Source organism: Antedon bifida, chromosome 11 (genome assembly GCF_963402885.1).
Source record: "Antedon bifida chromosome 11, ecAntBifi1.1, whole genome shotgun sequence".
In the NCBI taxonomy this organism is placed as follows: domain Eukaryota; kingdom Metazoa; phylum Echinodermata; class Crinoidea; order Comatulida; family Antedonidae; genus Antedon; species Antedon bifida.
In genome coordinates, this window is record NC_136236.1 from 15,076,250 (window position 1) to 15,101,105 (window position 24,856).

General features: G+C 32.8%; 2 protein-coding genes and 1 long non-coding RNA gene across 7 annotated transcripts in view; all 3 read left to right on the forward strand.

The window, feature by feature from the left end:
* The first annotated feature begins 1,652 nt into the window (after positions 1–1,652).
* Positions 1,653–8,383, forward strand: LOC144856571 (uncharacterized). Its single transcript, XM_078714591.1, has 10 exons — positions 1,653–1,941; positions 2,463–2,671; positions 3,358–3,556; positions 4,215–4,349; positions 4,759–4,974; positions 5,219–5,341; positions 5,488–5,607; positions 6,377–6,517; positions 6,942–7,052; positions 7,784–8,383. The coding sequence occupies exons 1-10, from the start codon at positions 1,890–1,892 to the stop codon at positions 8,017–8,019; spliced, it is 1,542 nt and encodes a 513-aa protein (XP_078570717.1). The 5' UTR covers positions 1,653–1,889; the 3' UTR covers positions 8,020–8,383.
* A 167-nt stretch (positions 8,384–8,550) lies between these two features.
* Positions 8,551–10,188, forward strand: LOC144855771 (uncharacterized). Its single transcript, XR_013614863.1, has 3 exons — positions 8,551–8,700; positions 9,018–9,119; positions 9,254–10,188. It is a non-coding gene; the product is annotated as an uncharacterized LOC144855771 (long non-coding RNA).
* Positions 10,189–10,816: 628 nt separating this feature from the next.
* LOC144855950 (dynein axonemal heavy chain 3-like) overlaps positions 10,817–24,856 on the forward strand; it is a 54,109-nt gene continuing 40,069 nt past the window's right edge. For all 5 annotated transcript variants that reach the window (XM_078713912.1, XM_078713913.1, XM_078713914.1 and 2 more), the window contains exons 1-7: positions 10,817–10,917; positions 13,206–13,301; positions 13,882–14,053; positions 14,284–14,419; positions 17,515–17,840; positions 18,353–18,515; positions 18,966–19,107. In XM_078713912.1, the coding sequence (XP_078570038.1) occupies positions 10,888–10,917; positions 13,206–13,301; positions 13,882–14,053; positions 14,284–14,419; positions 17,515–17,840; positions 18,353–18,515; positions 18,966–19,107 (1,065 nt within the window). In that variant the 5' untranslated portion in view covers positions 10,817–10,887. The remainder of the gene's footprint in view (positions 10,918–13,205; positions 13,302–13,881; positions 14,054–14,283; positions 14,420–17,514; positions 17,841–18,352; positions 18,516–18,965; positions 19,108–24,856) is intronic.

Below are 24,856 nucleotides of genomic sequence, written 5' to 3' on the forward strand. Positions count from 1 at the left end.
ACATGCCAGGCATTCAACATCATATACACAGTAAACTATACTATAATATTTTTAGTTTAAAATTTATTCACTCTACCTGTAATATTGCTATGCATTGTAAAAAATTCTTCTTTCTCAAAGTACTTTTGAATATCTTGATTTGGTTCTGTTAATTCCTATATATCACAGATGATACTGTCCAATGCTATTTGCCAGTTGACATTTATTATGTTGGCATAAATAGTATCTGGTTTGATAGCCTGCTGTGTCTGTGATAGTTTGTGATATATCAGGGTTCATTATATGTGATATTTATTCGAAATGTGTGACCATCCCTATGGTGTATGTGTGACTGATATATTTATTTTTTTAAATTTTACAGATGTAAATGAAAATTATTTAAAAAAAAAATATATATATTAGTGACATATTTTGTTACTTTTGACGACGGGTGATATTGTATTTTTTTTAAATGCACAATATATTTCTGTATTTAGCTTAAAGTATATTACAATTATAAATCTATTTATAAAGTAAACAATTATTCAGAAATTATAATTAATGACCCAAGTCACACTTGAACGGTCACAAGTATCATATTCATATTATGGTTACTGAAGCGTGACGTGTAATCGTAGCTACAAGCTGAGTTAGATTAGAGACATTACCATCTTCTTGAGATAATACTAAATCGATGTTTTTCTATTTCAGTAATGAGAGAATCTTAATTGAAATTGGTGTTTATGTGTAGTGTCCTCACAATATTGGAATGGTTTATTGATTCTTGTACTTTAGAATTAACAGTAACGGAGTAATAAATAGCATCACAGGTATGTTTGTTTTCTTAAATATTGTTTACATATTAAATTAGTTCACTATTATTACTTGTTACATTTAATAGGTAGCCTATATAGAAATATTGTTATGATAATATAATGATCAATAAAAATCATTGAATCATGACTTTACCAATGTTATCATATTGTATACAGTAGAACCCCTATTAAGTGGACACCCTCGGGACACACCAAATTGTCCCCTGATTAGGAGTGTCCCAAAAGATGGGTTAGTACTGTTCTTTGAATATTGTTATTGTATATTTTTTTGTCCTGTACAGTTGTATTTATATTTCTGGTAGATTAATGACATGCGTATGATATATTGATCCATACTTCTAATTCTGCCTCATGAATACTGAATTAGATTTTCCCAAACCAAATTTAACATTTGTATATACTAATAATCTATATTATAATAATATTATTTTGATTTTATCAGCTGAGTGGTTAAAGTCATCATTACCTTACATTCATTTGTATATCAACCATGCATAATATATGCTAAAATAATTTGTTTTAAATTCTAAATTGCTAGCATTTGATTAATTGCAATAAACATTCAATTTTATCGTCAATGTATGCTATCAATCCGGAGTCCTCTCGTCTCGATTTCAGACTGTAAAAACAGACAATTTGTTATTTTGTCATTCATGGCATATATATTAATTTGTATGGATGCATATAGTAGCCTTAAAACGGACTAAATTAGATCGCTGATTGATATAATGACCTCTGACCTTGTGTAAGCCTAACCAATTTAAAACATCTTCATTCTCTTGTTTATTGATTGTAATTGTTCTTTTCTAATTTCAGATTTGTTCTGAACCGGTCTATCATTAACATCATCAAAAACTATTTAAATTCTTGAATTCTCTTTTTTAGAATTATTATTGTTTTCATTATAAATATTTAAAACCATTAAAAAATCCTAATATACTCCTTTCATTATTGTAACACTTTTTATTTACATCACGCATATCGAAAATTTAATCATATTCGTTCACCATTCATTTATAATCTACATCATTAAACTACATCATCCAGATATCTCAAGTTATCAATGCCATCGCAATGCTCGTGTTACTCTGTATAAGCGTGTACTTTGTTATTGTCTTTGGAAATCGTAAGTAATTTTTAACTTTCATTTTTTGTTTAACTATTCAGAATTTGCAATATTGAGACATTATTTTATATAGAAAATAAATGCTTATTATAAAAAGTATTCGTTGATTTATATAATGATATTAAAATGTATGTCCATAATTCAAAAGTATCAATTTCAGAGACATAAGAATTGCGTTCTTCAGAAGACAAATTATATACAAGATAATCTTTATAGTTCTGCTTGATTAGGTTTTAATGTTTACTCTATCAGTGGCATTGCTTACTGAATTGTAACCTTTCGTTGAGTCGACTTTGAAGGTTGCCACGACGACAGGTGTGCTTCTCCACATTAAATGTTGTGACAGTGACAACCCCTCGTTTCTATAGCAACATGAAATGTTATCGCTTTACAATTAAAGAATGAACATTAACACCTGCCTGCATTGTTTATTACAATTTTTGTTATTGCTATTTAGTTTAAAATAAGCATATATGAATAAAATTTCAATTAACAAAAATCATATTCCTTTTTGTCCACAGCTTGTACGCTGACCACAAAATTGACAACAGATTCGAGCAAGAAAACGATCCAATCTCCAGATTTCCCTCTTGTGCGACCACCTGGACCTTACACCTGTACATATCAACTAAAATCACACCTGGAAAATTGGCAGATTTACCTGATATTTGATGACTTCTTAACAGTCTGTAAAGGTGATATTGACTGTGAGAAGAATGATGTAATCAAGGTAGGTTAGGACCTGTTCACACCTAAATCAAGGTACTACAGGTTAGGACCTGTTCACACCTATATCAAGGTACTGCAGGTTAGGACCTGTTCCCACCTAAATCAAGGTACTGTAGGTTAGGACCTGTTCACACTTAAATCAAGGTACTGTAGTTTAGGACCTGTTCGCACCTACAGAGTAATTGTTTAGTATCATACTGAATTAGGAAAATACTACAACATTGGCCTCAAGTTTTATACAAAAGCTCAAGGATTACCGATCGTGAGATCGAGGTTCAAATCCAACTCTCGCTGCATTGCTTGTATCCTTCGGCAAGATACTTTACTTACGTTTGCCTCTCTCCACCCAGGTATATAAATGGGAACCTGGTTAGATCAAGACACGAAATTGCCCTGATTACTAGCTGCATTATGGGGGTATGTTTCCATACATGTTTGATCCAAAACAATGACTGGGGTAATAATGTTCAGCGCTTAGAGGTTTCACAACATTATATGCTATATAAATCCAGGATATTGTTATTATAACTATATATGTCTGAATATACCCTTAAGGCCAATTTACACAGACAAGCGGAAAACCACGTAGCTTGTCCCACATGGTATCTCATTTTAGAGCATGATGTGAAAAGAGCAATAAAGCTTCCAATTTGTTAATGTTGCATCATACTTGTTTCCCTACAATAGGTATATGATGGTGAAAATGCTAATTTCCCTTTGCTTGGAGAATATAAAATAAATTCTGAAAGACCTCTGGAATTGGTTTCATCCGGAATGATGTTCATTGAATACATTGTAGGGTCAGAATACTTGGGGTATGAATATTCTGGGTTTCGTGCAAGTTACAAGTCTATGCCACCTCAATTACAAGTTAGCAATACAAAGGGTAAGTATATCCAGATTGTGATTTAGTTTAGGCTAAAGCTCTGTCTACACTATCAAACTTTATGTGAAAAAAAAAATGTGCCCATATACGGACATTATAATGTCATATCACTACCATTATTTGGGCATATCACTACCATATTTTGGCACATCACACTATTTGTTAAACCTGTTTCATAGTGTAGACAGAGCTTAAGGCTGTTTTGAGAGGCTGTTTTTTGTTGTGGTTACCTTATGCTCTTTAAGCCTTAAGTTATTTCATATGAAGAGGTTACTTCCCAGCTTGATATGATGTACAGTATCTTATTACATTCTCCAATATCATAACTCTCCTTAATTAATTTGTATTTTAGCAAGGTTCCCATTGGCGTCCAGCTATTTATTACGTGTTATGGTATGTCAGGGTACATTCTTTTCTACATTGTGCATTTATAATTAATGACACTTACCCCACTCTTGTTGGTTGCCTTACAAACAAGTTTTTTGTCCAATATTTCAAATTAGTTAGATAAATGTTATTGATTGAATGTTTTCCTATCCTACTGTAATTAAAGACCAGTTGATATTTTTAAATCTCTTCTACATTTACACGAAAAGGTAAATTTAACAAGTACTTTTTTTTTATGGATTAATATATTTGATACGGTTTGCTTTTTCAGTTGAAACAGTCATGACTTCAGAGAATTTAGAAACGCCAGTCAGCTTTCCAATACACCAGTACAAAGAAGACTTTGATGTGTTGTGGTTATTTAGTGCAGATCACATCCTCACTCTATTCATTGATGTTGACATCGGTAAGTATATCCTAATTATGGTACAACAGTGATTCTTCAGTTATATACTGCATTAATGGTTGATGTAGCGTTACGCAAAGAGCTCAGTAAATCAAAGTTTCATTGAGAACATTTTTCAAAACCTTTGCAAGTACTGTAATTCGCACAAGGAACTCAAACTCACGACCTCCCCAATTTAAGAAATTTGGGTTATGTCCTACAGACCCATGGCAGCCACAGTGCAGCGCCTTTCTCAAGCAACATGAGCTGAGAAGGAACGACCAGTACCTGGGGTAACCCTCTACTTTTTTGTAAGATGTGCTAGGTTCTTATCTTACCATATTGTATTGCCATGGTTTGTGGTACGCCAGTCTTGACCTGCTTAGCAACTCAACTCGACCTTATTAGAAATGTTTTTCTTTCTTAATAGGTTCAATTGACAGCATAATCCTATACATACAAGTTCTTGATGGCTTGACCTCTAAATCTCCCGTCCTTCTCGAAGGCAATTGGCTCACTACAAACCTACAACGTAACTTTACTATCACCTCAAAAAAGAACAACATATACATGCGTATACGCTCCCAGGATTTGAAAGAATCGCCTCATGGAATAGAGGGCGTGTTTGAATTTGGTATGGAGAATGGTATGTACTTGCGTGCCTGTGAGTAAATTTCTCATACAGTACATATGATTTGAAACGAAAAATTATTTAAAAAGTTCATTATACCGTACATAGTACTGTACTGACAGATACAGTACGCCCACCTCCAAATATTAAGACCAAATTGTAAAAATGTACGTAAATGCTCTGACACTACTTTTCTGTTTAAGAGGGCTAGGCTCAAACCAAAGTAGTATGGTAATATTTCTTTGGGTTTTTTTTCTAGAATTAAAAGCCTGTGAAGGGGTGAAATGTTCCAATGGCGGTACCTGCCAGGCCTTGACCAATGGTCAGTTTCGTTGCCAATGTGCGTCAGGATATTTTGCACTTGGATGCACACGCTCGAATGGTAAGTACTAAATATAACCAGGCTGTGAAACCAAATGCATTATATTGACACTAAATTTATTTTTGTATTTTAATACTTTTGACCATAGCTTCATTTTTTAACAATTTATTATTATTATTTTTTTATTATTTATTGATACATACTAGGGTGTCATGACATGTACTGTGAGAATGGAGGTACTTGCCGAGACACAATCTACGCCACTCCATTCTGTGTCTGTCCCGATGACTACTACGGACGAACTTGTGAATTTATCAAAGTAAACGGTAAAACTTTCTATTGTTATTTTTATTCTTTACACTAAATGACCTCTTTAGTACAAGACCATGTGGGGCCATGATCAACACACTGAGAGACAATACCAAACTCTTTCCATGTGCACTGTATGTACACGAAACCAACTGCTTTGCAAGATACAAGAAACTTTATTTGTTTTCATAAACAACAAAGCAATGTTGGTTTATGGTTCGTTCAAAAGACGAGGCAATGAGAAAACAAGTAAATTGCACAGACCGGTCTTGCACCATCCCTCTCACATGAGCTGGATGTGTACACTGGACCTACGGTTTATAGTCCTTATGCGACAAGACTCGTTTTACCACCAGAACCATGTAGCGAACCCTTGCCGATGTTATGGCTACACAGTACAGTTCCATTCTCTCACTCACTTAAACTCTCGGTCACTCACTCACTTAAACTCTCGGCCACTCACTCACTTAATCTCTCGGCCACTCACTCACTTAAACTCTCGGCCACTCACTCACTTAAACTCTCGGCCACTCACTCACTTAAACTCTCGGCCACTCACTCACTTAAACTCTCGTTCACTCACTCACTTAAACTCTCGGTCACTCACTCACTTAAACTCTCGGCCACTCACTTACTTAAACTCTCGGCCACTCACTCACTTAAACTCTAGTTCACTCACTCACTTAAACTCTCAGCCACTCACCTCAACTAAAATGTTTGGAATTCTGCTTAATGGCAAGGTTTGACAATGATTACTGAATGTTAATCCTCTTTCTCCTCCATTAGATTTTACAGGAACAATAAATGAATGCCCTCTGCAGAACCACTGTTTTAATGGAGGAACGTGTTACCATTCAGAAGATGGCTATTACTGTCACTGTCCTCCACTTTATACTGGTGAATTCTGCATCCAGAAACCGGTTGAAGGTGAGGTCTGCATCAAGACTTAAGCTCTGTCTACACTATCAAACTAGTGTGATATACCGAAATATGGTAGTGATGTACCCAAATATGGTAGTGATATACCCAAATTCAACACAAGGATGTAAGAAAAACGCAATCGAGTTGACCAATCACAAGCGAAAATTTGGTTAATCCATCGCTTGTGATTGGTTAAATTGCTTACGTTGCGTTACGTCCTAATGGAAACCAAACTTTATACATTATCAATATCATCATACATTATCATATATGCCTCTAATAGTTTTTCACCTTTTTTCTAATAAAAAAGTATATGTTTGCAACATTTATCATTTAGAAAGATAGGCATTGTTTATGTATATTTTTTTATATAACATTTAATTGTTTTATATTTTTTTAAATATAACTTGCATCTTTTTTATTATTTCAGTGAATAATCTTACTGCTGTTTCTGGTAGCAAGACAAAGTACCTATTGACAATGATCGTTCCAGTTTGTCTGCTGATAATAATCTACATGATTTACAAGTGCAAAAGAAAATGTATGTCTAACTGCTAATACAACATAGAGGTGTTATACGACTAGAGAGTTGACTTAGCAAAAACAATCCACTAGTATGGAGAGGGACCATCAAATATGTCGTTTAGCTCTCTAGTTGTATATCACTTCTATGTAATGCAGTCTCTAAAACTGTACCAATATTTTTGTTTTTAATAATCATCAATTCAAAGAATAAAATCAAAATTTTGGGAGACATGACTGTATAAGAATAATTTAAAATATAAAAAATATACAGTATGTATTTATATACAGTGTACTAAAGATGAAATTACGAGACCCATCTTTTATTCCAATTTTTTAAACGATGACGTCATCAAAATGACAAATGAAGATAGTTATTTCAAGATTATTGTCTGAGGGGCCAGATCATATTAAACTCGGAAGATAATAATATACGTATAAAAGAAGTGAGCGCTCTTTTAAACATGATGAAGTTTTATGATATTATATATATTCATATTCTTTTTCTTGCACTGATGAAGGGCTAGTGTTGCCTGAAAGCTCTGCTAACTTTTCTGGCTGTTTACTTTATCGTTTTGATTTAGTTTTCTCCATTGAGATCCAGCTAGGATACCCACAGCATTGTCATTTTTTCAGTAATTTGCCTTTGGATTTATATATTCTTTTTCTTATATAACTTTTATTATGTTGATAAAAAACAATTTGGCAAAAATGTTTTGATAATGATTTTTATAATTATATTTTTTAAAGCATGGCCAGGAAATTATCCCGACCAGAGTGTCAATCACAGAAACCAACTGTATCATGATCGTCCGCCGTCGTATGAACAAGTCGTGTTGAGACCTAGATCTGGTAATCAGGAGACGGAGGCACCGCCACCAAAATATGAAGATGTTATTGTTGTCGTAGATACAAACAGTGAAGATATAGACAAATCGATGTGGAGGAGAGATCAACGAACAATACACAGCTTACATGATGGATGACACTATTATTTGTGCTTAAAGACTATAATATACACTGTGAGTACTGAACAATGGAATATAGATTTACGGTATGACACACACCTTGTTAGTGAGAGGTCGCTGGTACAAATCCTGCCAGTGACATTTTTGTTGAACTGTACAGAAGATAAAACTTTCTTTTTGGAAAACATAATAATGAAGAATTATATAATAATGATATGTGTGTGAATATTCAAAGTTATTTTGTTCTTTATTTATTCTCTTAATCAATTTTTGTCACAATGATTTAGAGTACATAATTCAACATCTAAGTCTTAGTGTGCAATATTATAAGATTGTGTTTCTGATGTTTTTTTTTTTGTGTTTTTATCATCCTAAACTTTTTTTATTGATTCGATTGCCAAACGTTGCAAGTTTTTTTTTGTAATATGTAAATAAAAATACTTAAGTCAAAACTAAACACATGTTTGCATTTTTTTAAATTTGAGAAATTTTAAACCCGGAGCCATCCTTTAAGCTTTTCAAATTAAAAACATAGAGGGCAGCAGAGTTTGTTTACCTTACGTCATCTGATGCTGAGTAGTGACTTAGCACATAATTTGCACCTCATAAAACAAGCTATTTTTAATATTATTAAACGAAACTAAATCCTGTAAATCGGGTAAAACTGTTTAAAGAAGATGGTGTGACTAATAATTGATGGTAAGTTTATTTGTAAACAAAATATAATAGTATAAATAATGACTTTTGTTTAGGCCTGTCTGGTCTTTGCTTAGTGGGTTAATAAGCACAAGGAAGTGGGCTGCAGAGTGAGCTTTTAAAGGGTTAAGTGTTCAGTGAGTGGTTGGCCTAGGCCTAATGATATTTTCATAGTACTAAAGAAGGTGACTATTGTTTTACTACCTATTAGGCCTATTTAATATTATTATTATAACCACAGCATTATGGAGTAATAAAGATGATTGTTTATTGTAGGCCTATCTATAATATAATATGTGTAAATTTGTTTTTATCAACAGCGGTGGGCTACGTGAAGAATAAGGTCACCAAAGCCGTCAAAGGATCCGATTCTGATGAGAAGCAAACTACCGCCTCCTCCTCCGGTTGTGTCCTAAAGACAGGTAAATTGAAACCCAATTAATATTACCTGTGCACCCTACATTTAAAACCACATTTCAATGTGTAACAATACTACTATAATAGTTTTTCTCAAATAAATTAAAGCTTTATATTATATTTTAAATTTTTCTTTCAGGTAAAAAGGCCAAAGGTCAAGGTGCACCAATGTGTTCAGAGCCCACACAAACCGCGTACATGGCTGATACCCCAGCCCAGTCAACTGACGTGGTGCCTAGCGCTCCGCCGCCAGAGTATAATGAATTATACAGCCATTCAAACTAAATTTTTACGGAGGAAAACTTATAGTACAGAACGGCAAACATGAAGAAACTTTACTTATTATGTAGATATGTGTAAAATAATAGAATAAATTATTATATAATACTACTTATTAGAGCTTCAGGGATTAAATTTCTGCTAATTGCTGCATTTTAGATCATGATATTTTCATACACCACATTCATACCAAGATGAATTGGAGCAAATTTTTCTCACTGTAGCAGATTTTTAAATCATAAAGTGATCATTTTACAGTCAACAAAAAAAACATTTGAATAATTAACAATTGTGAATCAATTAAAATTGAAAAATTAACCTTGATTTTAGTTTGTTTTAAGCTCTGTCTACACTATCAAATTTTATGTGACAAAAAAATGTGATGTGCCCATATATGGACACAATGATGTCATATCACTACCATATTTGGGCACATCACACCTTTTTTGTCAAACTAGTTTGATAGTGTGTGTAGACAGAGCTTTATAAATAGTATTAATTACAAATTTTTATTTAGTTTAATTGTAAGATACTGAGAAATGAATTTAAAAATGTTTTTTCATGTTTGTTCTTTCTACAGAATAATTTTCAGTTTTTGTATTAAAAGAAATGATAGTAGAGTTTTAAACTCATCAATGATGAGGAGGCTTTGCTTGAGGACTAGTTTAATCAACAACTGAACTTTATTTAACAGGAAAGATTCTGTACCTTTTTAATGTTTATATTGATGGTGTATATTTAATGAAATGTTTTTATTTACAATCAGTTATAATAAACAGATTGTTTTGCAATAGATTTTTTGTATTCAAGTGTGTATTTTGTAAAGAATGATTTATAAATGTCCCAATATTATTTGACGGAGACAGCTTTCGATGGCAAACTGCTAAAATGTTTTATAAAAAGCAGGAATTTCCTATAACTCGCACCGGCAGCAGAAACCCTATTTTATTTATTTTTTTCGGTTCTCTTGAATGTCCGTAAACTTTGGAATAAAAATAAAGTTTGGATCCATAGTAGAAGACGAAAGATAATGGTTAACAGTTACTGAAAGCATATTTCATGTAAACAGCCATTTAAGTTTTATTTTAAACTTTTGAAGCACAAAATACTATGAGAACTGTGCATTATAGTATGTTGTTTGAAATGATATTGCGCCCTCTATGTACTTCCTTAGCAATACAATACAAGGTGTTAGCTACCAAAATCAAAGCAGACTTATATCGGAACTTTCTAATTCAACATTCTAGAAGTTTGTAAAATGACATAAACTAGACTCGAGATGTAATGATTATTATGATATTTATCTGAAAGTCGTGTTTGTAATATATTCGTTTTGCTGGGGATATATTTGTGTGCTTGTTGTCCATGTGTACGAGTAAGAACTCACAGTGACAGTGTGGTAAGCTGCACCTATGTAGCCCTGTCCAGAGGCATAATGTAGGCCAAACTTAACTTGGAAACTTAAGACAATCTAGGCCTACAAATACAGAATAAATGAAAATGTCGAGACGTACACAACAAGATGTGAGTATCAATTGTATTAATATATTTTATTTACTTATTTTGTAATTTAATTGTTCATTATGGTACAAAAAGTATATTTAATATATATGTCATACAAAAATTGTGTATAGGATTAAACTTAAAGGGTACAGTAGCTCCAGGTTTGAAATTTATATAGTTTATTAAATTTAGCTTTTCCAACAACATTGGCGCTAATTTACTTTCGCACTGCCCTAACCCAATTCATCCCCGCACAGTATCGTGAGTGACCGTGAAGTCTTGTACCCCCTAATCACAGTGACCGTGTGACACTGACAATGAATAACCCCATTATTTTTATTCGACAACGATGAATCAGAATTGTGAAATAACCCTATTTTGTATAGAAAGTGGTGGTACAAACTGGGGCTTTTTCAAATGTTATAACCTCCCTGTTTTTAAGTCCACATTAAGGCATTTTTTTGGAACTCACTGCACCCTTAAACTGTCGATATAACTGTGGTTTTCCATAAATCTTGTATTCGGAATGTTGTGGTAAAATGGTATGAGAAGTCATTGAAAATTTTTTTTAAAGTGCTAAGTGCATTAATATACTTTCAGAGTTTAGTTCCAGGTTCACATTGGACAAGGCAGTGTAATTGTAATTTAAGTGCTAGTGCATTTTAATACAGAGTTTAATTTCAGGTTGACGTTAAAACAGTTAATACTCAACAAACACAATATTCAGACCTAAAACACTTGCAAGTGACCACTGTTAACCATCTTTTCAATTACTGTATTTTTAAGTGTATGCAACTTAATCTTATGTCTACATCACCATAAGCCTATCATTGATTGGATAAGATAAACAACATTTACTTAAGTTACGATCACACTGACAACAAATACGCAATGCTAGTTTACACATCACACAGTACTACCTATACCCCTAGTTTAATGTTTACATTCTAAAGGCCTTATTTTAAAAGTAATGTTATTTAAAGAAATAAGTATGTTTTTAAAAGTAATGTTATTTAAAGGAATAAGTATTTTTTTAAAAGTGATGTTATTTAAAGGAATAAGTATGTTTTTAAAAGTAATTTTATTTAAAGGAATAAGCAATAACCTTATTTTACATAAACTATTTTTGGTTTAGGACAGGTTTTATGTTTTGAGCTGCTGTATACAATATATACCTATTTAACCATTTTATGTTAATACCATGAATTCCCCCATAGTGTTGATTAACTGCTTAAGTACAAAGTACAGTATAAACAAGGTTCCCTTTTTGACATAAAATTTATGGATATATAATTTCTTCTGACAGGATTCTATTTATAGTGCAGTTGATATTTTATACCTAAATCTTTAGTACACTTGACTAAAACAACAATGTTAAAAAGCGCAGATAAGATAATATTGATTGGAACCAATTAAGTAACGGATTAGATAAAGATCTGAGGTTAATCCCATTACAGTTTCTGTAAGCCTATTGTTATGCATCCCAATTCTAGTAAATAATTGATTAATCAATTCTTTCACTACTATAGTGTTGCAATTCTGATATTAACACTTTAATTATACAGTCATTTTTTAAAGCATTAAAATAGCATACCATTATTTAGTGTTGCCCTTATTAGGAGATTTTAAATCATTTAATAATTAACTATTTAATTATTTATTTAATTTTATCATATTTCAAGAACTAGCCAGTATCTAAGTTGATTTTAGGAGTCCTCAACAAAACAAGACGACAAACAATAACAAAGAAACAAAAAACTAAAAATAGAAGATTTATGCATTTAATTTTTAATAAAAAAATGAATATATTTAAAATATTGAAACATATTTTTCTTGTGTATGATCATTGTTACTAACAGTATCGGTGTAGAAGTGAAAATTGATATTTATTGTCTTGGCATTAAGCGGATATCACGAAGGTTGTGAAAAACTAGCGACGGAGAAAATTAATTAGACTTTATTGATGAGGTGGTGCAGAGAGGTTTGAAATCGTAATTTGATTGATAGGAACTATGAGCTTTGTAAAATATGATATGTAGTTTTGTTTTTTTAGTAAGGTCATAAAATGGATTTTAATTTATTTCTAAAAGATTTATTTGGCCCTGAAACAGTTTAATAAGACTGTTAAGAATTTTATGTTTTGAAATAAAAATAACTAATATAATTACAGTATTAACAAAAAGTGTTTTTATTTTGTGTCTGTGACATTTATAGAAATTGTAAGTAAAGGTACCATTTATTCTATACCATCATGTATTCAATTCTATTGTGGTTTATTTACCATGACAACGTTTTTTATTTCTTTCTAGGCTCCTGTACGCCATTGTCCGTCACAGCCGAATGAATTTGAACGAAACCACAGGCCAGATATCATATCCCATTTGCCACCTCTAAGTGCTAGACAGGTATAATCATTTAATATTTGTACACCTCACTCCTCTCACTAATACTAATTCTAATACTATGTTGGTATCATATCATATCAAAAATCTGTTTTCTTATAAAATAGTGATTAAAAAATCTTAGCATATAGTAGTCTCAAATTGCCAATCTTTAAAGTAATATTAATTGAAAGGTTACTTAATAGGCAGGTGTTATAGAAAAAAATAATTTAGCATCTAAGAATAAAATTGACGGGAAAATAATTAGGTGTAATTTAAGTTTAATGATTAAATGCTGGGATCTTTTTTTTAATGTGTTAAGAGGAACCGTGGCTATTCTATGGTGATTTATCACAATGACAGTAAACTACTGTCACAATATAGACGACAGGTGTGCGATAGAGGGGAATATTGAACTTCAGTGATTGCGCTGCGGTAATTAACTTTGTTCTATTGTCTGACGCTCGTTGCTAGCCAATACAGGATGTGTGATCTCTTTTGACATTTCCGAGAAAAAACAACTGGCTTTATGGGATTGGTTTTAAACATGTATGAATTAAACGAGACTAATTAATGTTTTTTATGAAATTTAAATGTTTTTTAGCCTGCGTTTAGTAAAAACCCCAAGATAGTACAAAGTGGTGCCTGGACGAAAGCAGTACCTTTTAAAGAAGAGAAGTTTTACCGTCGTGTTAGCGATGCTATAGCAAACAACTACACGCCAACGGCTCGTAACCTTACCAGCTCTTATATATATGAAGTAACTAAAAAACAAGGTATGTTATTGTAAATTTTCATTATTAATTACTATTAAAATTAGTAAAGGTGGTAGAAAGTTAAACCTTGCAATAACATGCACTGTGGGACAAACAGGCGAGCAAGTACCGTGGTTCTAGCCTCACTTCTACCCAGTCCGGGTCACACTACACTTTTTGAACTACATCGTTTTTTTATGATTTTAAATGAATTATTATTAAATTATTATTAATTTACTTTTCGTTTGCAGAACGACTCACAGTCGAGAATGGTCAATCATCCGTTACAAGCCCACGAAGAAGTCACTCCGACAGTGTACGCTTTCGTTCGGTATCGCCAGAATATATAACACTACCTGAAAAGACACGGCCATCATCAAAAAAAAGGTTGAGTATATCGTTCAATCAATCAACCAACCAATCAACTTTAAATCAACCTGTATGTTAAGCTCTGTCTACACTATCAAACTTTATGTGACAAAAAAAATGTGATGTGGCCATATATGGTCATAATGATGTCATATTTGGGTATAGTACTACCATATTTGGACAGATCAAACTAGTTTGATAGTGTAGCTTTAGAAGACTTGTTATCCATCCTCATTAGGCCTAGTGTTTAGATAACATTTCATTCAGACTCATTTAGTATTTAAGAGTTCAGGTACATTTAATTCTTTCCCTATTGTTGTGGATGTTTTATTAATGAAGCTCACAAGGCTCTTTGTTATTTGCTTATCATTGAGTGATATCTTGGAGGTAACTGTTTGACATCAAGGTCAGATAGAGGCAATATAAATACTGTAGGCCTATAGTAATATTCCCCATGATACAAAACCACAAGACATCTACCTGAAGTCTTTATTTGATGGAAATTTTTATTATAAAATAAATACAAAGCAACCTGTATTTAACTAATAATGGCCTAACTTATAAATCTAAATGTTTACAATGAGAACTTTCGATTAGACCGAAATGTTCAGAGGAATCGGGCAGCAAATCCTAATGTTCTGTATGGGCATAATAACATAATGTAGGCCTAGGTAGATAGCTTCCTATTATTATTGCACGAATGATATTCAGCTAAACAATAATTAATTTCGTATGGCCTTAATTTTAAAGGTCTTCTAATTAAAGTACTTTTACTCAGTCCAGCACTTACACATTCACACATATTAGAAAACGTGCCTACTCAATGTTTGCGAAATTACTTAGCAAATACACTACGTAATTTGATATTGTATTTTGAATACAAGGTTAGCTCAAACTAATACTTCTAACTTAAAAATAACCAAGCCTGTTGTTAGTCTTAATGAGCGTGGTTTAGTTTGATAAAGGTGCTTAAATGAAATGACGTCTACTATTAATATTATGTAAGTGGTTGCCGGTAAATTGGTTGGGACTTCTAAGTGTAAATCAATACATATTATTTTTTTTGCCGTGGAAAATAACAAACTTATAATGAAAGTATAAACCTATTTAATTTTAATTAAATAGATAGGACTAACATTAGGAAAGATTTAAATGTTTACCGTTTACCTTTTTGTCCACCAGCAAATCTAACTAGTCAAATGAGAAAGAAAGCAAAGGTTTTGGTAAATTAATACATTTTAATTGTTAGAAATTGGCAGATCAAGCCTAAACGTAGTAAAGTAAATTTCAACCAGAAAACATGCTGGTTATAAATTATGAAAAATCATCTAGGAAATTCCTAGTTTGCATGGTTGAATTTAAATCCCTAATAAAGTATGAATGATTTAAATAATGTTACATCTTGAAATTAATGATAAATCCTTACTAAAGCTGCCCGTATCTAAACAGACAGAATACGTCACATGTTCAAAGTACATTGCACTAATAATAAACAAAAAAAGTCAGGCAATTATCTTGTATCAAAAATAATATGTTACGCCTAATTAAGTCGGATGATATAAAGCTACTGATACTGTTACGGTGAATCTAACACTTTATTTAATTAATTATCCGTGAAAGACTGTGATTCTGCATTGAAATTACCGCAAAGTGAAATTTAAGTACTGTCGTTTTATCTGCCTACTTCATTGAACCGATTAGTGGAGTGTAGAATAACATGCTGGCGAACGTATCAAGTGTCGGTAGCTTTAGCATTCACAGTACGTCTACAAATGTTTGTCTTAATGTACCTTACATAATGTTAATAATAGACGCAGGCCTGATAGTCGTCATATCTTTATTAAACACTTTATCGAACTAAGCCATAATTATTTAGAAAGACACTAGCATCTAGACATATTTCACATAGAGTTTAGGCAATCTTGTAATTGTTAAGATCACATTAAACAGTATTTAAAGTGACTAGCTTTTTCAATGCCATATTTCTAAGATGAACAAAGTGTAGATCTCCCTTAATCATAATTTATTCTACATTCTTTTTTTGTTCGTACAATAAAGTCTATTAAATTGGTTGAACATACTGTATCCATAATTGGTACAGTATCATCGCTGATAGAGTGTCTGTCACATATGAACAATGCCTAATCATAAGCCTAAATACAGGCTCCACATGTGATAAATATATTGCATTGTATTACAGAATTTGTCTTTGATACTGAGCATATAATGCCATATGTGGAGATACAGTACAGAGAATCGGGTGCTGTACAGGGATTAACATTTATACCTTATATTTAATATTTTACATAATAATTTCAAACTATAGACCACAAATCATGATCATGTTTATTCATATAATGCTACCTTAGATATTAAGGTGTCACCCACACAATTCTCTGTTAACAAAAAACGTTTTGTTGTCCATTGCTATGGGCAACTCTACACAGTGTCTACATATCCCTGGGGATTTTAGAAGATTAGGTATAAGTTTTATTATTTAATATTAAACACTACCTATGTGTGCATTAAATAGTATACTATCAATGTTTGCGTTCAGCAAATGTTTACATTGGTAAGATGAGTTTTGCGATACAGGCAATTGACGTGTAGTATCTGGCGTGTCCGTTTGTCTAAACCAATGATTGACATCAATAAAAAACAGTCCAGATTTCAGCATATGATTAGATATTTCATACTTTTCATTTCAACCACTTTTATTCAATCAAGTAATAAGTAAAAAAAACATGTCACAAATTTCCACTTATCAAAGAATAAACCGTATATAAAATGTGTATAAAAACTTTATAACCAATAATAGAAATAATAAAATATAATAATATAAATATACTGTCTGCACACACTATTTATAATATTATTGTATACTGTCAACTTTCCCAATACCAGACTCCCTGAAAACTCTCCCAATAATACCAGAATTTTCTTGAATTCCAAACAGTCCCAAATTCATTTTTTCCATTAAAAACACATTCCGAATACCGGACTTTCCGGAAAACCAGACACATTTTCCCAGCCAAAAGGTGTCCGGTATTGGAAGAGTTGACTGTATATAAATAACAACAATTAATATTTTTTCATTTCTATTTTTTTTTTAGCCCTCGAGATATTAACCACAATCGAAGACATTCTGAGCCTGCCACTAGCCTAACAACTCAAAGACCTTCAACAGCAACTCAATCTGCAGTATACACTCTACCGCCAATAAATAGCACGCCACCAAGTCCTCGTCAAGATGACCTTTCAGCCCGATTCGGACCGTTGAGTCCACGGCAAGATCTCAGCGGCCGCCTTGAAGCAGGTTTGAATGCAAGACCATTGTCAAGTCCTCGTCTACGTTCTAGTCGGACCGGGTCAGCATGCAACGTTAGAAGACAATCACAGGATGTGTCTTCCATTTCATCAAGTTCCCCTGAAAGTAATGGTGAGTACAAACCACCTCAGCCTTCTTGATCATGGACCCCATTTACACTTACGATTTGGGCCTGCCCAAGTGGGTTCAGATGCAGTAAACCATGACCAATGGCTTGAAAAAATAAAGTAAAGGAATCGTTTGGAACATGCAGACACGATGGATCAGGCCCAAAGAATTCAATTTGGACCTGATCCTGGAGCGGCCTAGGGCCAATTGTAGGTCTGAGTCTGAGAATAGAAATGTATGTAGTCTGCCTACGTGAATCATTATTCAAAAGTTAACAGTACATACAGTAGTTCAATAAATTTTTTCTTGTGTCAGAAATACTTATCACTATAAACTAAAGTGTAATTATACTTCTTGATATTTAATCATATTGTTTTTCAGGTTCTCAGCCCCTCAAAAATGAATGGCACCTATATAGTTCAATTATTTGTTCATTTTCTTGTTGTCCAAAATATTTATCACTATAAACTAAAGTGTAATTATACTTCTTGATATTTAATCATAATTTTTTTTAGGTTCTCAGCCTACAAAAATGAATGGCACCATTGATATAGAACAATCAAGCAGAGAATTTGATGAGCCTACTAAAGCAGTTCTTAGCGTCGTCTTCCCTTCCTACACATTCTCTACCCTAGGTCTGTCAAGGCCTGCTACACCAGATGAACCTGATAAAGAAAGGTAGTTAACAATGTTATATACTGTAATTCATAAGTTATAATCAGTCCACTTTGGTGGCTCGGCAGTAAGGCCACGTTGGATATGGTGGTAGAGCAAGTCTTTTTGAATAAGGACTTAAAACTGAAAGTTCAATATACACGATAGTTTTTTATATTTTTATAAATCCCCCAATCCAAATTCTGATATATTCTTGATAATATTGATACTCTATTGTGTGGTATGTAACCTTTGCTTCTCACTAGAAAGCAATACCAGGACACAAGCACAATGCAAGTAATTTGACCAATAAAAGCGATGAATTATACAAACTGTCGCTTGTCATTGGTCAATTCACTTACATTGCGCTTTTTTCTAACATATTTATACTTTAGATACGACAGTATATCGTTTTGTAAACTGTGCCACTGACTTCAAAGTGCAGATAAATAGTTGTCTTTTCTTGTATTTCAGATACTACAGTCTTTTGCACGATTCAATTGACACTAAGTCGGTGGCAGCATTGTCAGAAGAAAGTATCCAAGGGGCATACCGATTCATCCCGCAACATCTCAAAACAAAGTTCCTTAAAAAATGTTTGGAAAGAGTAACCGAGGTATGAATATTTGTTTTTATTTCAATATTTTAACATTTATTATGTCATCAATAAAAACTCACAGATGACAGAAAACTCTAAGATTTTCAAAAGTTCCAGACATCTTTTCTATCTTGGACTGGGACGTTAAAAAATCTTAGAACATTTTTTGGAGTTTCCGCTTGTGGAAAATCTGGCAATAGGAGAATAGACTGTACAGTAACTTTGAATGCTAAAAAAACACAAAACTAATACTTTAAAAAAACAATATCAATTTTATTTATATGCAGTAAAACATGAGTCAAAACAACAACTTTATTCAGAGCCAGTAAAACATAGAAGATATTGTTAGCCCACCTATAGCAACATGTGTATCAGTGTTTATAATAATTATTTACATTAACTATATGCAGAAGCATGTACCTCATGAACATTCTACGACCAAAACTGCGACAAAATATTTGTGCGCATACTTATAACAAAAGTGTGTTATAGCTGAAAACAGAACGATAGTCGTGGCATAATCTTTTCCTTGTAGTTGTTAAATCCACATAGCAAACAATCATGGAACCTTCTACAGATAGTCTGAGTGATTGGACATAGTAGGTGAGCTCACCATTCTGCTTCACGTCCCAGAGTGATCCTAGGATAGGATCGAGAAGATGGAAGTCGCTTTTCATAAAGAATGTCTTAGAAAAATTATTTCCCTTTGTCAGTGCAAACAATTGCAGTACTTTATCATCGTACAGAAAATAGAAGCTGTTAAGTAAACTTCTATGTCCTAGAATCTTATCTAAGGAATCGCAAAAGAAATGTCCGAGCCTAAATTTATTGGTATTGTGTAAATAGGTAGAATCAGCATCAAGAGATTCAATAAGGACCATCTCCAGCGATCTTGACGCACATTCCTTACCAAATGTTCTGAGTGGCTGACTTCTTGGAGGATTCTGGAGTACGTCTAATTCATTTACAGGGCAGCTTAACGTACAAAAATTCTTTCTGTCCAACAAACCTGTATTTGCAAGTGGTACACAGATAATACAACCGGCAATGATGCCTTCTGCTGCGGAGTATATCATGTCGTAAACCATCACAGTTAGGTTGGAAAAAATACAGACATCACCGACACTTACGAAACCTCTTCTACCAGGTGCTATGAGCAGCGGAAGCTGTTTTGTATGAGGAACAGCAGAATTTACTTGCTGACTTTCCTTCGGTGTCGTTTGAACATTGCTTGGTGTCGTCTAAAAAACAGAAGATAAATAATGAATGTATGCATAGTATCAAATACCCTGAAATCTGGTTTTATGTTTGACCATGATGGTTGTTATAGTATGATCAAGTTTGAAACTATAACTGTACCTGCAGTATGACAATTTATTTGTTGTCGAATCAACATTCATTTATTTTAAAACAGATTTATAAATATTTAGTATCAAATTTGTAATTATTCACATTGTTGTAATTAATTTTAGTTAGATTTAAAAAACTGATCGAGAAATAAAACCGATTTTTTGTAGCATTAAAAAGACTAAAAAGAACAAATAAAAGATTATTTAAAATTACGAGTACGACATCCAACAGCTTTGACATAAAAGGAGGACATTGAGATAAAAGAACAAAAAATAGAATGACGAGAAATAGAGGAAGTAGAAATAGCAGAAACTTACCGTGCTTCCGGAGTGTGGTGTTGCTTTAACAGGACTGCTTGTTATACTCGGTCTAAACACAATAGTTTCTCCTTCATTGACAGTACTCGTTGAACTGACCACCACTGGGTCGACCACTCTGTTTGTAGAATTAGCAAGCACTGGGTTGATAACTCTGTTCGTTGAATTGGCAGACACTGGTGGATTGACCACTCTGTTTGTTGGATTGGTAGACTTCGAGTTGATTACTCCATTTGATGAATTAGCAAGCACTGGATTGACAACTCTGTTCGTTGGATTGGTAGACTTGGCGTTCACTACTCCATTTGTTGAATTGGCAGACACCGGATTGACCACTCTGTTTGTTGGATTGGTAGACTTTGAGTTGATTACTCCATTTGATGAATTAGCAAGCACTGGATTGACAACTCTGTTCGTTGGATTGGTAGACTTGGCGTTCACTACTCCATTTGATGAATTAGCAAACACTGGATTGACGACTCTGTTTGTTGGATTGGTAGACTTCGAGTTGATTACTCCATTTGATGAATTGGATGACACCGGATTGACCACTCTGTTTGTTGGATTGGTAGACTTGGCGTTCACTACTCCATTTGATGAATTAGCAAACACTGGATTGACGACTCTGTTTGTTGGATTGGTAGACTTCGAGTTGATTACTCCATTTGATGAATTGGATGACACCGGATTGACCACTCTGTTTGTTGGATTAGTAGACTTGGCGTTGATTACTCCATTTGATGAATTAGCAGGCACTGGATTGACGACTCTGTTTGTTGGATTGGTAGAATTCGAGTTGATTACTCCATTTGATGAATTGGATGACACCGTATTGACGACTCTGTTTGTTGGATTAGTAGACTTTGGGATGACTTTCACCACCCCATTTTTTGGATTGACTACACTCTTTGTTGGATTGACTGGCTTCGGATTGACGGACACTGGATTGACTACACTATTTTTATTGTCTTTAATAGCTGTTTGCTTTTCTTTGGTTTCATTGTCAGGACATGGAATCTGTTCCTTATCTAGTTTTGGTATTTTGGCACTCTTTGTTGTTTTTTTTGTTTGCTTTCTTTTCGCCATCTGAAAATAAATATTTTCAATTGGTAAATAAAATACAATACTATAAAAATAATAATAGTTCATTCTTATATAGCGCATATTATAATCTTATATATCTTGATGCGCTGTTACATAAATTTAAAAAAATGATGGCAATAATTTAAATTAAAGAAAAACTTGTTTGAAAAGGAAATACTTCAACTGGGTCTTAATAATAATACTTTATTTGATTTCGGTGACAACAAGACCGTAAATAACTTTAATTGCAATGGAATAAAACAAGTAAAATAGAACAATTACATTTCACTAGATCACAAATATAACAAAAAATAACTAAAACTATGTTTAAGCGGACAGATTATTATTTACGCAACTTAATCAACATTATATTGAATATACTAATTGATAGGCAAAACGTGAACATTTATTTAATTGTTTTGATATCATTACCTAAGTAGTTCCATAATTTAGCACCTCTATAAGATAAGCTACTCTACCTTTAGACACACTGAGTGTGATTTTACCAATTGAAGCTGCTTAATTAAGACTTACCTTTTACCAATTACTGTACAGTAAATGCTGAAAGAGTAACGGCTATAATCTTCAAACGGGACGTAAGATAGAAATATAATGCAAAGCGTAAAAGTAGATGTTATACCGATGACTGCAGAAGTTAGAATGATGCTAAACTGGAGACTGTGATGCTTAAGTGAGGTGTCCACCCTTAAAATGCAAGCTTCACCCATTGTTTGGGTTGCATTAGGCTTTTGTCATTCATATTGTTAGGTCCATTGTTTTATATAGCTCATTTAACTTTGTTTACCAATAGTTTATATTGGGCGTAGTTGTATTTGAAATAACAGTGACATTTCCTTCCTGCCATCTAGAAAATCAACTTAAATTGCTTAATTTTTTTTTATAATGTTATGTACATTCTGAAGAAGAGTTACTTATTTTCCTTAAAATTAACCTTTTTTTTTTTTACTGAAGATATTACTGACAACTTATCAATTGTTGGTCTTATTTATTTCTACAGCACATGGTAGGGTTTTATGACATAGAATGTTATCAATTATATGCTAACATCATGTTTAATTTTATATGGATATTCTATTATTTGTTTTATGCAATTCCTTTAGTAAAAAACTTACTCACGTAGTCAATTAATGTCAAGTCGGCCCTAAATCATCTCGGCCAAAGTGTTTTGGTGTAGTAACAATTTTAAAATAATAACAATTTTAAATACAGATAAAACTAAAGAGATCCTTTTTTACTTTAGATGCTCTAAAAGAACACTTCCAATTGCCGTAACTGATAAAGACACTAGACCTGGGAAGCAAACACTATAACCAAAAGAGCAAGTTGGAGAATGTTTTGTTTTCCCATCGACAACTTAAAACCTTCAATATCACATGTAAATTTCTTAACCATTTTTTGATAGTGTTATTAGAAGTGTTCTTGTATTCTGCTCAAGGGGAAAAAAACAAACTAGCTCACATTGTAAAGTGGGAAAATCATTGGCATTAGTCTGTTATTTCGTTTAATGAAAGTGACATCCTAAAAACTGTAAAATAAAATTCGCCAGGACCCCGATCACCCTCTAAATAAATTTTTTAAGCCTAGCCAAACTGATCACTCTGAATCAAAACACTAAACGTTGCTGACAATCATTCAATTCACATATTTAATAGTATTTACACAATTGTTTTTTTATTCATTGTATAATTGTATGTAAATCAAAATGTAAACCAACCAACCAAATTTCATTTGTACCTTGTTGTTAAAATAATATTGTATCATAAAAGTACAACTCATTATTAAAACCTGAGTTAGTCCGAGAAACTGTTTTGTTTTTCTCCACTAGCTTTTTGTATTAGCCGAGAAAGCACTTTCCTTTCATAAAATTGTTTTTGTAATTAATTTGAGATTTTATTAGCTCTTTTACGTAGGTACTTTTATAGGCACTGGTGGTTTATTATTTTCTCTTTATAGTGCCCTCTATAGTTTGCACATGCTTTCATAAAGCCTCCCGATATTTTTTTCCAACTGAGAGGTGTATCATTTTTATGTAAGTTGACATGAAAACTACCCTCCCAAAAACCCAATGGTATCTTTGGAGGACTGGAACATCTTAATCTCTGTCTACACTATCAAACTTTATGTAACAAAAAAATGTGATGTGCCCATATATGGACATGATGATGTCATATCACTATCATATTTGGGAATATCACTACCTTATTTGGGCACATTGTTTTAGTGTAGACAGAGCTTTAGGAAACTCTGGCTTTTTTTTCAAGTTGCTGCTCTAGCTCCCCACAAGAGATGCTGCAGTTATACAGTAGTACTAGAGGCTGACATTTTTGCTAATTTGTAAACTCAACTATAATTTATAGATCCCAGCTGCTATGGGAAAGCAAAGTCTATGAGGGCTCACGGTTGAACGATTTTGGATTTTCGCCCTTTTATTGGTTGACGCGAATCAACAGACTTGATAGAATTTTCTCACTTGAAACAAAGAATATATATCGCTCTTTGCTTGAAGTCACGTTGTCTCTAGAGGGTATTCAGTTGCATACATTGAGGTCACACACACACAGCACATTAAAGTTTAAAATTGACCATTTTTAAATGGGCATGTGATTCATAACTAAAGAACTATCTTTGATTTCTATGTATTTTTGGCATTAAAGGACATCTTTTTAATAATTAATCATAAAATATATCTGAACAAAGAACAATGAATAATTTTGAAATGTCGAGCAGTGTTTTTTGTAAGAAATATTTCTTGTTTAGTTTCCGTTGAGAATCTAAGAATGGGAGAGTAGACTGTATGCAACTTTAAATGCTAAAAAAACACAAAATGAACATTTTTTTAATCAAAACAATATCAATTTTATTTAGATGCAGCTAAACAAAACATGAATTAAACAACTTTGATTTTATCCATAGGCAGTGAAACATAGAAGATATTATTAATAACCTGTGTATCAGTTTGTAAAATTATTTACATTTTGTTATCGACTTTTCATAAA

Bases quoted from the DNA above. Each gene is read 5' to 3' on its own strand.
- LOC144856571 (XM_078714591.1), top strand. From the start codon at position 1,890: ATGCTCGTGTTACTCTGTATAAGCGTGTACTTTGTTATTGTCTTTGGA. The intron at 5,608-6,376 runs GTAAAACTTTCT...CTCCTCCATTAG, and splicing joins TGAATTTATCAAAGTAAACG to ATTTTACAGGAACAATAAAT. The intron at 7,053-7,783 runs GTATGTCTAACT...TATTTTTTAAAG, and splicing joins TTACAAGTGCAAAAGAAAAT to CATGGCCAGGAAATTATCCC.